At 52.8% G+C, this 14,529-nt stretch overlaps 2 protein-coding genes across 2 annotated transcripts; one reads left to right on the plus strand and one right to left on the minus strand.

The window, feature by feature from the left end:
• Nucleotides 1-75: 75 nt before the first annotated feature.
• On the plus strand, nucleotides 76-2,610 carry CCDC27 (coiled-coil domain containing 27). Its single transcript, XM_086476043.1, has 6 exons — nucleotides 76-275; nucleotides 738-864; nucleotides 1,009-1,086; nucleotides 1,317-1,529; nucleotides 2,122-2,226; nucleotides 2,351-2,610. Exons 1-6 carry the CDS (start codon nucleotides 76-78, stop codon nucleotides 2,483-2,485), a joined length of 858 nt encoding a protein of 285 aa, XP_086332169.1. The 3' UTR covers nucleotides 2,486-2,610.
• Nucleotides 2,611-2,838: 228 nt separating this feature from the next.
• On the minus strand, nucleotides 2,839-9,845 carry LRRC47 (leucine rich repeat containing 47). Its single transcript, XM_086476022.1, has 7 exons — nucleotides 9,192-9,845; nucleotides 8,652-9,098; nucleotides 7,785-7,901; nucleotides 6,612-6,727; nucleotides 5,653-5,755; nucleotides 5,137-5,226; nucleotides 2,839-4,200 (listed from the first exon to the last, which is right to left on the minus strand). The coding sequence occupies exons 1-7, from the start codon at nucleotides 9,843-9,845 to the stop codon at nucleotides 3,961-3,963; spliced, it is 1,767 nt and encodes a 588-aa protein (XP_086332148.1). The 3' UTR covers nucleotides 2,839-3,960.
• Nucleotides 9,846-14,529: the final 4,684 nt, after the last annotated feature.

Consider the following 14,529-nt stretch of genomic DNA (forward strand, 5'->3'; position numbering starts at 1 on the left):
TGGCAACCGGACGGGAGGCGGAGGCTGCGCGGCCCTGCCCCGGGCCCGGCACCGGGCAAGGCCCCGCTGCCTCCGATGGCGGCGTGCCGAGCCCCCAGCGCGGCCGTGGAGGGAAGGAGCTCGGGCGAGGCAGGCCCCGGCGAAGCCGTCAGCGGCGCCGGTGCTCGCGGGGTGTTGCAAGGGACGGCGAAGCTCACCGAGACCCAGAGCGCCGACCGGGAGCTGCGGGAGGAGCTGCAGAAAGCCAAGGATGACTACAGCATGGCCACAGGGAGGTACCGGGGGGAGGCGTCGGGAAACCCCGCGGTTATCCCAGCTTCTTGCCATTCTGCCCCTTTGCCCTAGGAAAAAATCGCAGGTTCCGTTCTGGGGGGCGCAACCCACACACCCCCCCCGCTTTCCCACGGGGGCTTACAGCGAGGCTGGAGGGCGCTTGTTTGGAAACCCCTTCCTCTCCGCCTTCGGAAAGCACCGTTCCGGGACAGCCAGCAGGGTGGCAGCGCTCTGGCAAACCCCTGTGTGTGTGACAGCTCCTGCCTCACACAATGCCGTTAATTAGTTTAATATATATCACATCAAAGTACCACAAAACACGTTATCAGCCGGAGTCACTGTGGTCGGAGCATTAACTTCACCCCCAGACAGTTACAACAGCAGCTCTGCTGAGGCTTACCCAAAGAAAAGCCTTTGGCAGGGGATCGGTTTGCTTAACAGTGGTACCCCAACCTTACAGGCGTCATCTCTTCCTTGCAAAGACAACTGGAGATCCAAGAATCCCAGCTTTGGAGAACCAAATCTGAAAAGGAAAGGCTCCAAAAGAAGCTCAGACAGCAAGAAGATCAGCTGCAAGCCCTGACTACCAAGGTACGGCCCTGAGAGCTCGGTGGCCATCCTCATTAGGAGAGCTGGCAGCGGGGAATTGGGGCTTTAGGCAACAGCTCCCTTTCTCATAGACGGGAGGTGCACCTGTGAACTGCAAAACTGAAGTGTAAAATATTTTCTCTTAAGCTTTACAGCCTGAGAGAAGAGCAGAAACCAGAAGAAATTGTGGTGACAACAGAGATGGAGAACTGCAGTCTTCAGCAGGTAAATTCGGTACTTAGTTGTGCTTGTTTTAGGCTTGGCAGAGTTTGCCACAATAAGAAAATAAATCCTACTCAATCCCATAGTTTTAGAGAAAACGTTAAGTAATAAGAGTTAGCAGGACTGGCAAGGTTGTTTGTCTGTGGGCTCTGCCCAGGAAATACAGGAAGCATCGGGACCAGCCTGCTCGCTTTCTTCCTCGTGGTAACGGCTCGACTGATGGATCTCCTCAGGTTGTTGCAGAGCAAGAATCCCAACTGGCCGAGCAGAACAAGCAGATCAGCGAGTTACAGGGGACGGTCAGCCAGCTGCAGGCCGAGGTGCTGAGCAACCAGTACCACATCCGCAAGCAGCAACAGGCCCTGGAGGTGATCCAGAGCGAAGCCGAGATGCTGCAGCACAGGGAGCTGCAAACGAGAGTGACGCTGGAATGCATCGCCAGCAGGGTAAGTGTGGCCTCCTCCCTCCCTCTTGGGAGACACCAGAGCCATCTCTAGCAGAGAACCTGAAGGCTCAGAGGCGTTCTGGGGCAGAAGCACCGTGGCACTGCAGCCCTTTGCTCTCAGGGACCAGCTTCCCTTTGCAGCCACGGGGCCAGAGGAGCGGGAAGCTCAGTCCATTTGCTTCCCAGCTCTTTAGCGTGCAGCTTGTGTCACCCACAAAGCAAACAGGCCTCAAAGACCAGAAGCCCTTGAGAAACTCGAGTTCAGAACAGTTATATCACCAGATTTCTACCATCCTTGCAGACCCAAAGTAGCAGGGATCACCTTAAAGCCGTTTCCCGCAGGCACACGTGCCTGGTAGCAAGCACACAGTCCAACACCTGGGTAAGGGTCTCGGCCCACCCAGGAGCCCATCACTAACACAGCACTTCCAGGGAAGCCCAAACTGCCCGTAATTTCGCACCAACAGGCTTTCCGTTTCATCATTCCCTAGGACTTTGCCCAAGCCTGGCAGTGTATCTCCGTAGATCCCTGCAAATGCCAAAGAACTGTATGTAAAGACTAAACACACCTAACTTTCCTCTTTTATCAAAAGTTTGAGAGATACCGAAGCAAAATAATTCAGGCTACGTTCAGCACGGCAGGCAGCAAGCCTCCCCAGGCAGAGCTGACGGATGAGGAGGTGCTGGAGGCGATGCAGGTACGTGGCTCTTTCAAACTGCGTTTTTAGCAGCTGGGAAGGGACTGATAAGGCGAGAGAACGCTTCGCAGTACCGCTCTCCTCCTAAGGCTTCCCCACCTCCCTGCACATCCCTCATTTTCAGAAAATAATCAACGAACGGATGGAGTTCCATCAGATGCTGATACAGAAAGGCGTCAAGGTCCCAGAGCTCTACAGCACCGACCCATCTCCTTCTGCTACCAGCAGCAAGGGCAGGAGAAAGAGTCCTGCAAGGTAGTGTCTTTTAGCACCCAAAAAGCGGCCCTACCGGCCGAATCACAATAGGTCACCGACTTCAGGCTCGTGTTCCCCGGTTTCGCAAGGCGACTCACTAACAAATTAAACCCGTTTTACTGAAATCCAGTGCTGTGGGGATATTTAATTCAATGGTTTCAACCGCCTCAGAGCACAGTCCTCTGTAAACCACTGGTCTGCAGAAACATTCCGCTTCCCGGGGAAGGGCGACGCCCTACCCAGGACCGCGTGGCTACAAGCAGCTCGGCAGCGTTACGTTACCTTTTCTGCAGTAGCTGCTTTGGCACGTTCGTAGGGTTAAGTGACTGGAAAATTCACCAGTGCCAAACCAAGTGACAGTGACTGCCAGAACCGTTTTATTTCTCCATTCAATGTGCAAATCCCAACACACGGATGAACCTGACACGGCACCCAGAAGCCCGGTTAGAGCTCTGTACCAGTTTGAACAGCAAACACTCAATCCCTAGGTCGCTCCAGCTCATGGAGGGGTTGGCATTCACACAGGTAGTAGCCCAGACGTAAAAGTCACCCACAGACTGCAAAAATCAGAACCACTCAAACGACCTGTGTTTTGGAAGGTGTCCCCAACGCTCCTCCTGGGGGAGCGGGACAGAAAGCTCCAGGAGGGTCGTTCTGGGCAGGAGTGCTTGTGTTCTGGGGGGGGGCAGGGAGCTTTAGCAGTGTCGATGCAAGGCAGCATCAGCCCTCTGAAGGGACCTGAACCCCACGAGCACGAATAAATTCAGTGCTCGATCCACAGTTACTCAATGGTTACACAGCAACTGGTACTGCCACAGGGATGGCTGGTGGCTCTAAAACACACTGGGACACACAGTCAATTCAACTGACTTAAAAATGGAAGCTGCCTTAACGTCTGAACACAGAAACCATCACTTGAAAACTCACTCCCCGAGCTCTGACAGCAATTACATTTTCACAATCACTCCGGCTATAAAAGGAAATGACGCAGGAGGAGATGTTGGCGAAGGCGTTTCGCATTCTGCCCTCAGTGCTGGCATGGAGCACGGGCTTCGTGTCAGTGCTGTCACCCGCTGGGGTGCTCAGTTTAGCTGCCAAAACAATCCAGCCCTGGAAGAAACAGTGATCTTGCAGAAAAACATGACTGCGCTCATTTTATAAACGCCAAGATGTCGTAATGATTTTCTCGGTGAGTTAACGCCTTCTCTGCCTTTAGGTTCGCGTTTGAAGATGCTCCGTTATCTCTACCTCGTCAGAATACTGACGACTTCCTGTTAAGGCTGAAAGGATGCAATACTCCTTGCCATAGCTTGATCCAGCCTTGAAGTTTTTACACACCCAGGCAGGCTGCACTGCATTTTTTCTTTAAGAAAACCAAGCCCCCTCACCGCGTGCAAGTGGCATTGTTGAATATGGGAAAAAAAAAAAAAAAACAAAAATTTGAATTGTGTTCTTAGCTGTGACGGGCGCTGCTAGCTGCTAACGCAGGACAGTCAGGAGAGAGGAAACGGCGGCTAGGTCAGTCTTTGAAGGATAAAGTACTTTCAAGTTTCCGTCCGTGTCCACCACTCGAACCTGCTCCACCACCAACGGCAAATTCATCGGCTGTGTATCTTGGCTGGGGTTCAAATTCACTGGTCCACAAAGAGCGTCAGATTCGTCATCCGAGCCCGAGTCTTCCTTATTTTCCAAGGTAAATCTGTTCAGTTCTGCAATTTTCTGTTAAAAGCAAAACACAGAAAGCAGAATTAATTCTGTGGCTAAGGCCTCGCAGCAGCTCCAGGTCGCTTCCTAGGCGTGGACCTTGCCAGCCTCTGGGGCAATGTCTGCATGAACACGTTTTTCAGCGGGTCAGGATCTTTCAGGAGACCGAAAGGGCTTTTGATGTTACCGCCCCTGTGCACTCCAGGAGGTCCCGCTCCCCTGAACAGGTTCATGTTTTACGTGTAACACAGACCTCGGGCTTTGTCTTGGACTCCAAGCCTCACGAGCCCGCTGCAGGATCACCACTGACGAGTTTGCTTTTGGCGCACTGAAGTTGTCTCTGTTACTGCCTCGTGTCAACTACACGAGTCAGTCAGCCTTCACCAACGTGTTCTAAAGGTTGTGTTAACTGGACAAGAAAAAATCTTGCAAAATATTTAGCAGCACCTAGCTTGTACTTGCCACATACTAAGTTTTATCCTTTTGGGTAAGAAAGCTGTCATTAAAAGCAAGCATGTTGAATGGCATCTCATGAGACCACCCTGCTGCCAATACCGCATCCGAAAGGTAATGCTGTAGTAACGACCAGGCTGAGCAGGCTCGCTGTCAGGCAGGGCGAGGTGAGGAATCTCCCCAAAAGAATTTACTGGCAGCAGCTGAAGCCGTAAGATGGCTAACAAGGGGAACAGGTTCAAAGTCAAACCATAAATTTCCAGTTGTGGTAACACAACGCCGTTTACCCGGGTGAGTCTGGAGGTCTGCTAGTTAGTCAGGACACAAGAATCTAAAAACCTTTTGTGATACAGCAAGAATGGAAGTGAAGGAGAGGGAACAGTAATACTACTACTAAAATAAAACTCAACTTGTGAATTCTCAACCCAGGGGAGCAGTTAGCCGTCTTGTTAAGACGCACACAGAGAACAGACAGGATTATTTTCCTGAACTACTTGCCAGAATGAGCGTGTCCATGACATCCTTACATATCTGTAAACTGGTGTCGCTCGTCACTTCCAGAAATAGGTCACGGGTGTCTTTTCTGATCTGTAAGAATTGCACGGGTAAAGCAAGTCAGGAATCGGAGCCCACTCGCCCGCAGCCGCTCGGCAGCATTCCAATACACAACCCGAACGAAGGGCTTTCATTCCACGCCACCGGAGGCAAAGCACTGCCTTCCTCTGCGAGTCAAAAGCCACACTCTCGCCCTTCAATAAAGCCACCTCTGCAAAGGCAGACTGGTGCCTTTGGAACAGCTTGCGAGAGCCTGACAGATTTACCAATGTAAAACCAACTCCACACCCATCTCAGTCTGACAGCCTCGCAGACAAGAGTCAGGCTTTGCAGATTTATACTTGGAATGAAATCACAAGTTTCACAGAACTGTGTGTACCTTTGAATCTGGAGTTAAATATCTCTCAGCAGAAAAAAACAGTTTAATTCTGACTATGTATTTCCCCTAACAGAGAGTACCTTTGTTTTCTCACTGTTGGTTATTGGTGGGAAAGAAATCACAACGCCTTCGGCATCCACGAGACACGGGTAGTTATCTTTGCCGTCCAACAACTGGAGATACCTGCCCAGAAAAAGAAAGAAACAAGAAGTGAGCAACCAAAGCAGCAGCTGGACCCACTGGCAGAAAACAGTGACAAAACCGAGTTAGTGTGTTCCTGATCTACCCTGCAGCAAAACCAGAAGCCGGAGCACTAAAACTGAGTAAAGCGGTGCCGTGGTGATCCAGCTGCATGAGGAGAGCCACCAGCTGCAGGAAGCGATGGGCAGAGCCAAAAAGGAACCGCCATTGTAACAGCCAGGGTGTCAGAGCAGACGGGCTTCCAGCGCCTTCAGAGACCCCAGGGCGCAGGCAGCGCTGTCAGAGTCCACTGGCTGATTCTTCCAGACAACCCACTCAATTTTCCCTCTCACTTTCTATGGCGACAGGCAGTTCCCCATCACGTACTCGGCAAACTTCCCCAAGCTGCAGACGGTGATCTCCGCACGAGCAGAACAGCACAGGGCAGCGCCACGCTCTGCGTTACGGTTCACCTCTCACTCCGGGCAGGTTTGCCGCACCTCGGACTTGCTTAGTTTACTGAACGCACATGACATACACTTCATTCCTCTTTGCCTCCCTTCTGTTTGCTATTCTAAATATATTTGTCACCTCCAAGAATAATTCATACGACGAGAATTTACTCTCGGTGCAGCTAGAAATAACGGAAGGCATTCATCGTCCTCGTTTCACTCCAGGTTACTCTTTACGCATAAATTCCAGCTCAGTGTTGTTCATCTCGGCCTCTCAAAGCTCGTGCTGGCTTTGTCAGCCCCGCTACCGTTACAGAACATGCTTCACCACGCATTCGAGCACACTTTCTTCAGTGCTGTTTTTCCAACGCGTCACCAAAACTCCCTCGAAGGACCAGTATACTGACTTGTGCAACCCAGAAACATTCTGGCGCTTCTTCTGTTTCCTCTGCTCCTCAGCTTCTAACTGCAGCTGGCGGAGAAGATCCTTTGCCTTGATCTCCTTTCGACCCAGGGGTGTTATCTACACCGTACAAGAAAACACACATTTGAATTTAAGAGCGACTCAAACACGGCTTATTAAAACCCTCCTGAAAGCAGGTCAGTGGGTCTGTACGCAGTCATCCCGAACGCCTCTTTCAGTACGGAAATACACCTCCTATTTCACACAGACTACTGTGATCCCACTGAATTTAACCCTTCGGGTGAGCTACAACACACACTGGAAAACCAGGCTCGCTTGCTAGTACTGACCCAGGCGTGGGCAGTTTTCTTAGCCAGTTCCTTCACTGTCACTGCTTACTGAATAACGTGAAAACCTGCTGTCTCCTAACAGGAGCCCTGTACGAAAGGCTCTGTAAGCCATCAGGAAGGTGAAGAATTCATTCCTGAGGATCAGGCCACATGCACACAATAGTTAGAAACACAAGGTGTCTAGAGAGCAGAATGCCACAAAAAACCCCTTTGGGTCAGCCCCGAAGGGAGTACCCTGCCTGTTTGGTCCCTCAGCGAGCTGAGCTCTGGAGGCAGGATAGTAATGAAACAGGCCTAAATAAATAAGGATGATGAATTGAGATAGATATTTTGTATTCTGAAGTTACAAGTACAGCCTAAGAGCTTGTCACACAGAGGTACTGCAAGCTTTTGGCTTTTTTCTTTCCCTTCTTTGAAAGCAGCAACATCAAGAGGAGAAAGCATCAACACCGAAACACCAATACCTCCGTCACCCGAAGCACAGGCATATCTTAAGAAAGATCAGAATGATTTTAGAGGGGAAAAAAAAAAAAAAGTCTGTATCTGCTTTCCCTGACTACTTTAAGTCCTTGGGCAGGTGCGCTCTGAACTGGTGCTGGAGTAACACTAGGTAGCTCTGAGAGGCTTGGTGAAGCAGGCCTTGTTACAGCAGGATAGCAAGGAAATTAGTACAGCTTCTAAATTAAAGTTCCTGGAATTAGTTTTCCAGGATCTATGGGGTAAGAAAAAAAGAAATAAAAATAAAAATAAAAAATCAATCCATTCTATACAGTTCCAGAAAACAAAAGGAAAAAAAAGGAAAGGCCCACGGACGGCACTGGCCCTACCTTCAGTTCGTCAGGAGGCTGAACGCCGTATATCAGAGGACCTTTGATCAGCTGCAAGTCGTGGGTGGCAATGGTGGCTGCTGTCCGCTTCTCACAGATGTCTTCATGCAGTTTAGTCTAAAACACAGAGAATGTCACCAAAATAGATCAAAACCACCACCGTGATTCCCTCCTTCCAGGGTTCAGCATCCTCACATCTCTAATGTCTCTAGCCTTATCAGCTAGCTGAGTGACCCTTTGGCATTAAACGGAGCCGTTCACTTCACCTGCGAAATAATTTGATCTGAATTACAACCTGAACACAGAGAGCACATGACATGCTTCTCAGCTGGGAGATAAACACCTCTAAATCAGAAAACGATCACAAACACACAAGCGTCGTAATGCCAAAGAAGCTGGCGCCTGCCATCTGATGGAGAGGCGGGCGGCAGCCAGGTGAAGCTCGGTGGTCAGGGCACCTCGGTTGGAAGGTGGGGTGTGCAAGACGGCTTTGGCACTGATTAGGGAACCTGGAGCCAAACCAGGCACTTCTAAGGTGGGCACAGGTTTGTTAGTAGCTCTCTAGAGGTTCCACAGCACTGTCGTTACAGAGGCAACGCAAATACGTGTGCATTCGTCGCCCTCTCATGGCAATACCCGAGCTCCTGTTGGGTTCTTCAGGAAAACCAGTTTTGGTTATTCCAGCCTGCCCAGGCAGCAGGCTGCTGGCAGAGGCCACGCTGCACGGTGCCCGCCGTCCCCTCGCCACTGCTCGGAGAAGAGCTCCCCTCGGTTTCACGCACTCATCTGCTGGAAGGAATCTAGAACAGCCCATTTCCAACTCCGCAGCAACGCTGCTGTTGCAAAACACAAGACCCCAGCAGTTACCTGTGCGGACAGGAACCTCTTCAGAGCGTTTCCCGGCTTCAAGTTCACTCCCTTCAGCACGCAGCACACAATGAAGGGGCGAACCTCTTTGACGCTCGGGCTGGCTTTGACCTCCAAAGGCGCCGGGTTGTCGGAGACGTGCAGAACCTTCACCAGCAGCTTGCTCGCCTCCTCCAGCTCATCCTGCTCCCTGTCACCGCCATCCTTCTTCTGCTGCTTCTCCCTCTTCTTCTTCCTGGCCTCCTCTCTGGCACTCTCGGCCTTCCCCTTCCCCCGGCCCCCTGCCCGCAGGTAGTCCAGGATGGCCTTCGTCTGGCAGCCATTGACCATCTTCTCCAGCCGCTTGTCCTTCAGCTGGTTGCCCCTGAAGTTGGCCTCCTTCAGCCGGGGGCAGTCGGCCAGGGCGGCGGGCAGCTCCCGCAGCTGGTTGTTGGCCACGTCCAGGCTCTGGAAAAGACAGAAATGGGGTGGTCGGTGGTGGCGGCAGGGACCCGGGCGGGCGGCGGGGGCCCGGGCGGGCGGCGGGGGCCCTCTCCCCACCTTGAGGGCCGGCAGGACGGCGATGTCGGAGCCCAGCTCCGCCACCTCGTTGTCGGCCGCCTCCAGGCGGCTGAGGAGCGGGAAGGGCCCGCCGGGGGCGGCGGCGGTACCGGCGGGGGGCAGCAGGCCGCCGGGCAGCGCCCGCAGGCGGTTACCGGAGAGCAGCAGCGCCTGGAGCTGCGGCGCGGCGTGGGCCAGCCCCGGGCCCAGCTCCCGCAGCCGGTTCCCGCTGAGGTTGAGGCTCCGCAGCTGCGGGAAGGCCGGGGCTCCCCCGGGGGCTCCCGCCGGCTCCGAGCCCGCCGCCCCGCCCAGCGCGGCGGGCAGCGCCTCCAGGCCGTTACCGGAGAGGTCGAGGAGGCGGAGGGCCGGCAGCGGCCCGCCCAGCCCGTCGCCCAGCCCGGCGGGGCCCAGCGCGTTGCCGCGCAGCACCAGCGTGTGGAGGGCGGGCAGGGCGGCGGCCAGCCCCGGGCCCAGCTCCCGCAGCGCCGCGCACCCGCTCAGCTCCAGCGACTGCAGCAGCGGCAGCGCCAGCAGCGCCGCCGGCAACCGCCCGCCGCCCGCCTCCACCCGTTCCGCCACCGCCGCCCCGGCCAGCGCCAGCTCCCGCCGCCGTTCCCGAGCCGCCGCCTCCAGCTCCGGCCACGCCGCCGCCATGGCGCCGCGCTCCCTGCCGGCCCTGCGCCGCCGCCGCCGCCGCCGCCGCGCCGCCCCCTCGGCGGGAAGGCCCGCCCCGCCGCCGCGCTGCCCGGGGCGGGGAGCGGGGGCAGCTCGTCCGGCCCCCGCCGGGGCACCCGCGCAGCGAAGCGCCGCCTCGCTCCGCACCCAGCCGGTCCGCGGTACCGGGGGGCCGCTGCGGTAACTCGCCGCCCGGGCCCAGAGCCCCGGAAAGCGGCTGCCGCGATCGCAGCGCTCCCTGGGAACGAACGAGGGCCCGGCCCGGGGCGCTGTGCCCGGTGAGGCGGCGAAACGCAGGGCCGGCATCACGGCAGAGCAGCGCGTTTGCGGTACCGCAGGGCAGGCACCGCACGGCAGCCCCAGCCCGCGCCCACCTCTGTTGTAACCGCTTGGAAAGGCGCAGGTTCCGCCCGAACTTGCTGGACAAATTTATTTAGTAAGTCAAATAAAAACAACTTACATGTTCAACACACGTGACCTTTTCCTCTTGAAATGACAGCGGTAGCATCTCTAGGATTTAAATACCTACTCAGGAGCCGCAAAATCCCAATAAACTGCGCTGGGGCAGCCGAGCTCCACGGGGCGCTTGAGGTGAGGCGAATTCCTGCCTGCCGGGATGCTGCTGGAGGCATCTCTGCAGTGTGGATGGATGAAAACAACGAGGGTGATGGTCAGGTACAGCATGGAGACAGAGATCCCACCGAAAAAAGGCCATGAGATGGGGACCCCAGTCTGTTCTTTAATAACGATGAACCGTCACTGCTGCTTTCAGTTTTCCAGGCCAACAGTTTGGAGAAATTCTTTCCATCAGCCAGATCTGCACCTGTGCAACATTTGTGCTTCAGAATAATTTGCTCGAGACTCCATGGCACAGGAACGAACTTTGCTGCGGTTTCCACACCAGTGTTTGTTTTGCCACTGCAGAAAACACAGGCTGGTTGTTAAGTGAAAGGACGCAGCCTGGTGGAATCGTCCTTTGAAATTTGCCTCGGTGGCACTCAACGCTCAGAGCAGGCCCTCTCACTCCGAAAACACCTTCCCTTTTCTCACTTCTAAGTTGTTTCCAATTTGTACCATTGAGTCGTTATTATCTTTATACCTCGCTTTAGTCCAAAGCAATCTCAGTGAACATTACACACTCTAAAATATTTAAATGATTTCTGTCAAATGTTGCTAAAGAGCTATTCTGGATTTGAAAACAAAAATTACAAAGCCCTAAGACGCACCGTGGCTTGCCCAAACCTATGCAGTTGGTTTTTAAAAGCTGTTTGACAAAGTAATGGCTTCACACTAATTCCTGCTCCCCAGGTAAGCGAGGGGGTGGTGAGGACAGGGGAGGGGCAGGAATCTCCTTCGTGACAGCGTCTTGCAGGGGAAGAGCTGCCGCGAGTCACTGCAGGGGTCCCTGAGGCACAACTCCCGCGCGCTGTGGCGGGGCAGAGAGAAAAGCGGTTCCGTGCTCGCTCCGGAGCCCCGGTGACTGCGGGGGGGACGGGGGGAGGACCGGCAGCCGGGGCCCAGCATGACGGGGAGGCGCCTGCGCCCACTGCCGTGAGGAACAAGCGTGATCCAGGGGAAGCCGCCGCCAGAGCGGGTCTGTAACGGCGCCGGCCGTAGCTCCCCGGGGCTGTTCTGCCCTGCAGGTCGCTCGGCGCTGGGAAGTGAGACCTCACTATAAGGGGGAGAGGTTGGGGGCCCTTCATTTTTTTTTAATTTTTTTTTTTTTAAAAAAAAAACAAGTTTAAAAAGGTTGTCCCTAATATTATAAAATAGAAAGCAGCATCCTGGTATATGTGGGGTTTAACGGAGAGATTATTTTTATTATGCTTTGCTTGACCGGGTTAAAAGCCATCGCTAAGGAGCGACATAGAGCTGTCTTTGCCAATTCCCTACCCACACGCCAACGGCCAATCCAAAATACATGGAGGACCTTGGGAAATGGGTTTTTCTTTTTTTTTTTTTTTTTTTTTTTTCCATTAAAGTCATACAAGGGAAAGCTCACAGTTTTAAGTCCAAAAGGAAAAAAACTGCTCCGGGCAGCAGCTCACAAGCCTGCAGTCCATCGCACGTGCTGCTCTCCGAGCAAAATCAAGGGTTATTTTGCTTGCGGAAGGAATCAGGTTCTCAGAAACCTGCATCACTGAAGTAGAAATGAAAATACATATATATTTGTTAAAATATATATTCCTAACGTGTGTATATTTATTGACATACATATTTGGAAGAGTTAAAGAAACAGTTTCTATATAAAGACTTCCAAAGTCCAAGCGTGCCCATCTACCTGTACAATTCACGAGCTCGTAGCTAGGCTGCCGGCCAACGACGAAACCGGCGTGTTACAAAACCAGTGCTGTACATACAAAATGATACCACTAATTCACCCTGGGGTACCAAAAAAACCCCAACAACCCCCACAACTGCTGCTTCTATTGCCACCATCACTCGGTTTTGTGCCTGTGGTGGACACAGACATGGGACCAACTAATTCTGTCCTGGAAAGCAACTGCCCGAGTGCGACAAGTAGAAATGGCAGGGCTGTTACTTTAGGCACAAAGCTTCACGCGTTGGGTCTTAATCGAATCTGTTCTCTTTGAAGTAATTAAACGGCCACACGCAGTAGTCTAGGGATCTTTATTGTAATCAAGATCTAACTAGAGAAAGTCACTATTAGGGCTGGATTTTGCAGCAAGCAGAGAGAAAGTGCGCTAAAGCAGGAAAAAAGGTCTAAATTTATTAATTCAAGCTTTGCAGGGCCCCACTAAGATTTTTTATTTCCTTTTATTTAAGGGGCTATTTCCTGGGGAGGTATTTCAGAGTTAACTGAGAGATTTTAAAGCATAACTTCACTTTTTACAGCAGCTCCCCCGATACGCACTTATTATGGACGGAATGGGACTCTGGCGGTGCAGCTTCATCCTCCTGTCAAGCGGACTGATAAGGCACTTGGTGCACAGCGAGAGGCAGCGCGGAACAGCCATTTCGCGTCACCTCCCAGGGAACGGCGTGTCACACGGTGACATCCAACCAGCCCTTTCGCTTTTTTATTTGGTGCTAATTCCTGGTGGCGAGTAGCGCTGTGGGCACTGCTCTGCTGCCTTCACAGCTTGGAACCCAAGAGGGATGTAAAGGCCAGGCTGGCAGCACGGCCGCTCCTCACCACGCATGGCTTGGGTTACTCCTAGAGCCTCGGCAGACCCAAGGAGGAGACACATCTATTTCACTCAACATTATTAATGGTCTTGACCTCACAAAATTACAGACGCTGGTATTAGAAAGGAGAGCACAGTTATCTGTCAAAATAATGTTTCTAAACATTTTAAAAATGAGTGGAAACGTTTCACGATGGCCCTGATCCAATCCCTTTCCTCGCAGAGTCAACTAGAGCTTTCAGCTGACTGCTGAGGTGTCCCAGGACACCCGTCAGTTTTGGATAAAAGCACAGTTCCCATCTCCAATGGGAGAGTTTGAGAGCCTAGCACAAATAAAGGGACCTGTAAGCTTTCGCAATGGCTGTACGTTTGCCCCACTTTAGCTGACCAAGTTTATCACGACAAACACAGGGCAGAAAAAGGCAGCTGTTGTAAACACACTGATCGTGCCTCACCACCAAAGTACACCAGGTCCTGGCACAGCAGCCGAAGCAGCCACCCAAGGACAGCACGATTCCCTGACTCCCTTCCTTACACTGGAGAAGCGGACACCTGAAAAACCTTTCCAATTCCTGGCCCTACTTGTAAACACACCCAAACTGACGCAAATAAACCCACACTACAGGGTTTGCAGGGGACAAACCAAGCCCCACAGCTTTCCTCGCCTACGTGGCAATTTCTCCTTTTTTTCTTTTTTTCTCTTCTAGCAAACACATGAGAAGAATGTTGCTTTATGGAATTGTTATTTTACCCATGAACTGGATCAAGAGTTTATCTATACAGGATCGTACAGGTCTCTCGGGTATCCGAGACACCCATTTCGGGCAGTCTGACATGCGCTTCCTTCCACACGTGCGTGCATTTGCACTTCACCGTACGCCAGCTGCACGTCACGGCAGCTGAACGGCGGCGTTGCTAAGGTCCATCATCATCATCATCATCACATCAGAGGAACCTGCGCGACTGCAGCAAGCCTCTTTTGCTCCTTGTACCCCTGTACTGTCAGGGCTGTTCCCTCAAGTCTAATCATGACGAATTCCCCGTCGGGCCCCAGCCGCGATGCAGAAATACACGCAGGCAGCCTGGCACACACAGGTTACCTATCCGCGACCTACTGGTCTACCGCAAGCGTCTGATGGCAAGCCAAACAAAACCTACTGACACTATTACTTTCAGCATGTTATAAAGTCAATTTTGGCAGAAAACTATCGGGAATACATTCTGCAATTACGACATTGACATGATCAGATGGTAGAGTCAGCTAGTACAGGTATTGCTTCCCAAGCTTTCAGAGTATGTAATTACAAACAAGGGTTACGCTTAGATCAAAAGAACAAACGCTTTTCAGCTCTGTCCTGAAAGCCTAGTACAATTTCTGCTTGGCAGGGTTCTTGCTCTTCCCCAGAAGAAAGCCAAAACAGAAATGACCGTGGCTTTTGGATCGTAAGGCAATTCCTGACTGGATCTCAAAACCAGACCGTTAGAACCCTGGCCCCAGAGCAACCCCAGGGCAC

The sequence above is a fragment of the Leptosomus discolor genome, chromosome 20, assembly GCF_034619465.1.
Source record: "Leptosomus discolor isolate bLepDis1 chromosome 20, bLepDis1.hap2, whole genome shotgun sequence".
NCBI classification, from domain to species: Eukaryota; Metazoa; Chordata; class Aves; order Leptosomiformes; family Leptosomidae; genus Leptosomus; species Leptosomus discolor.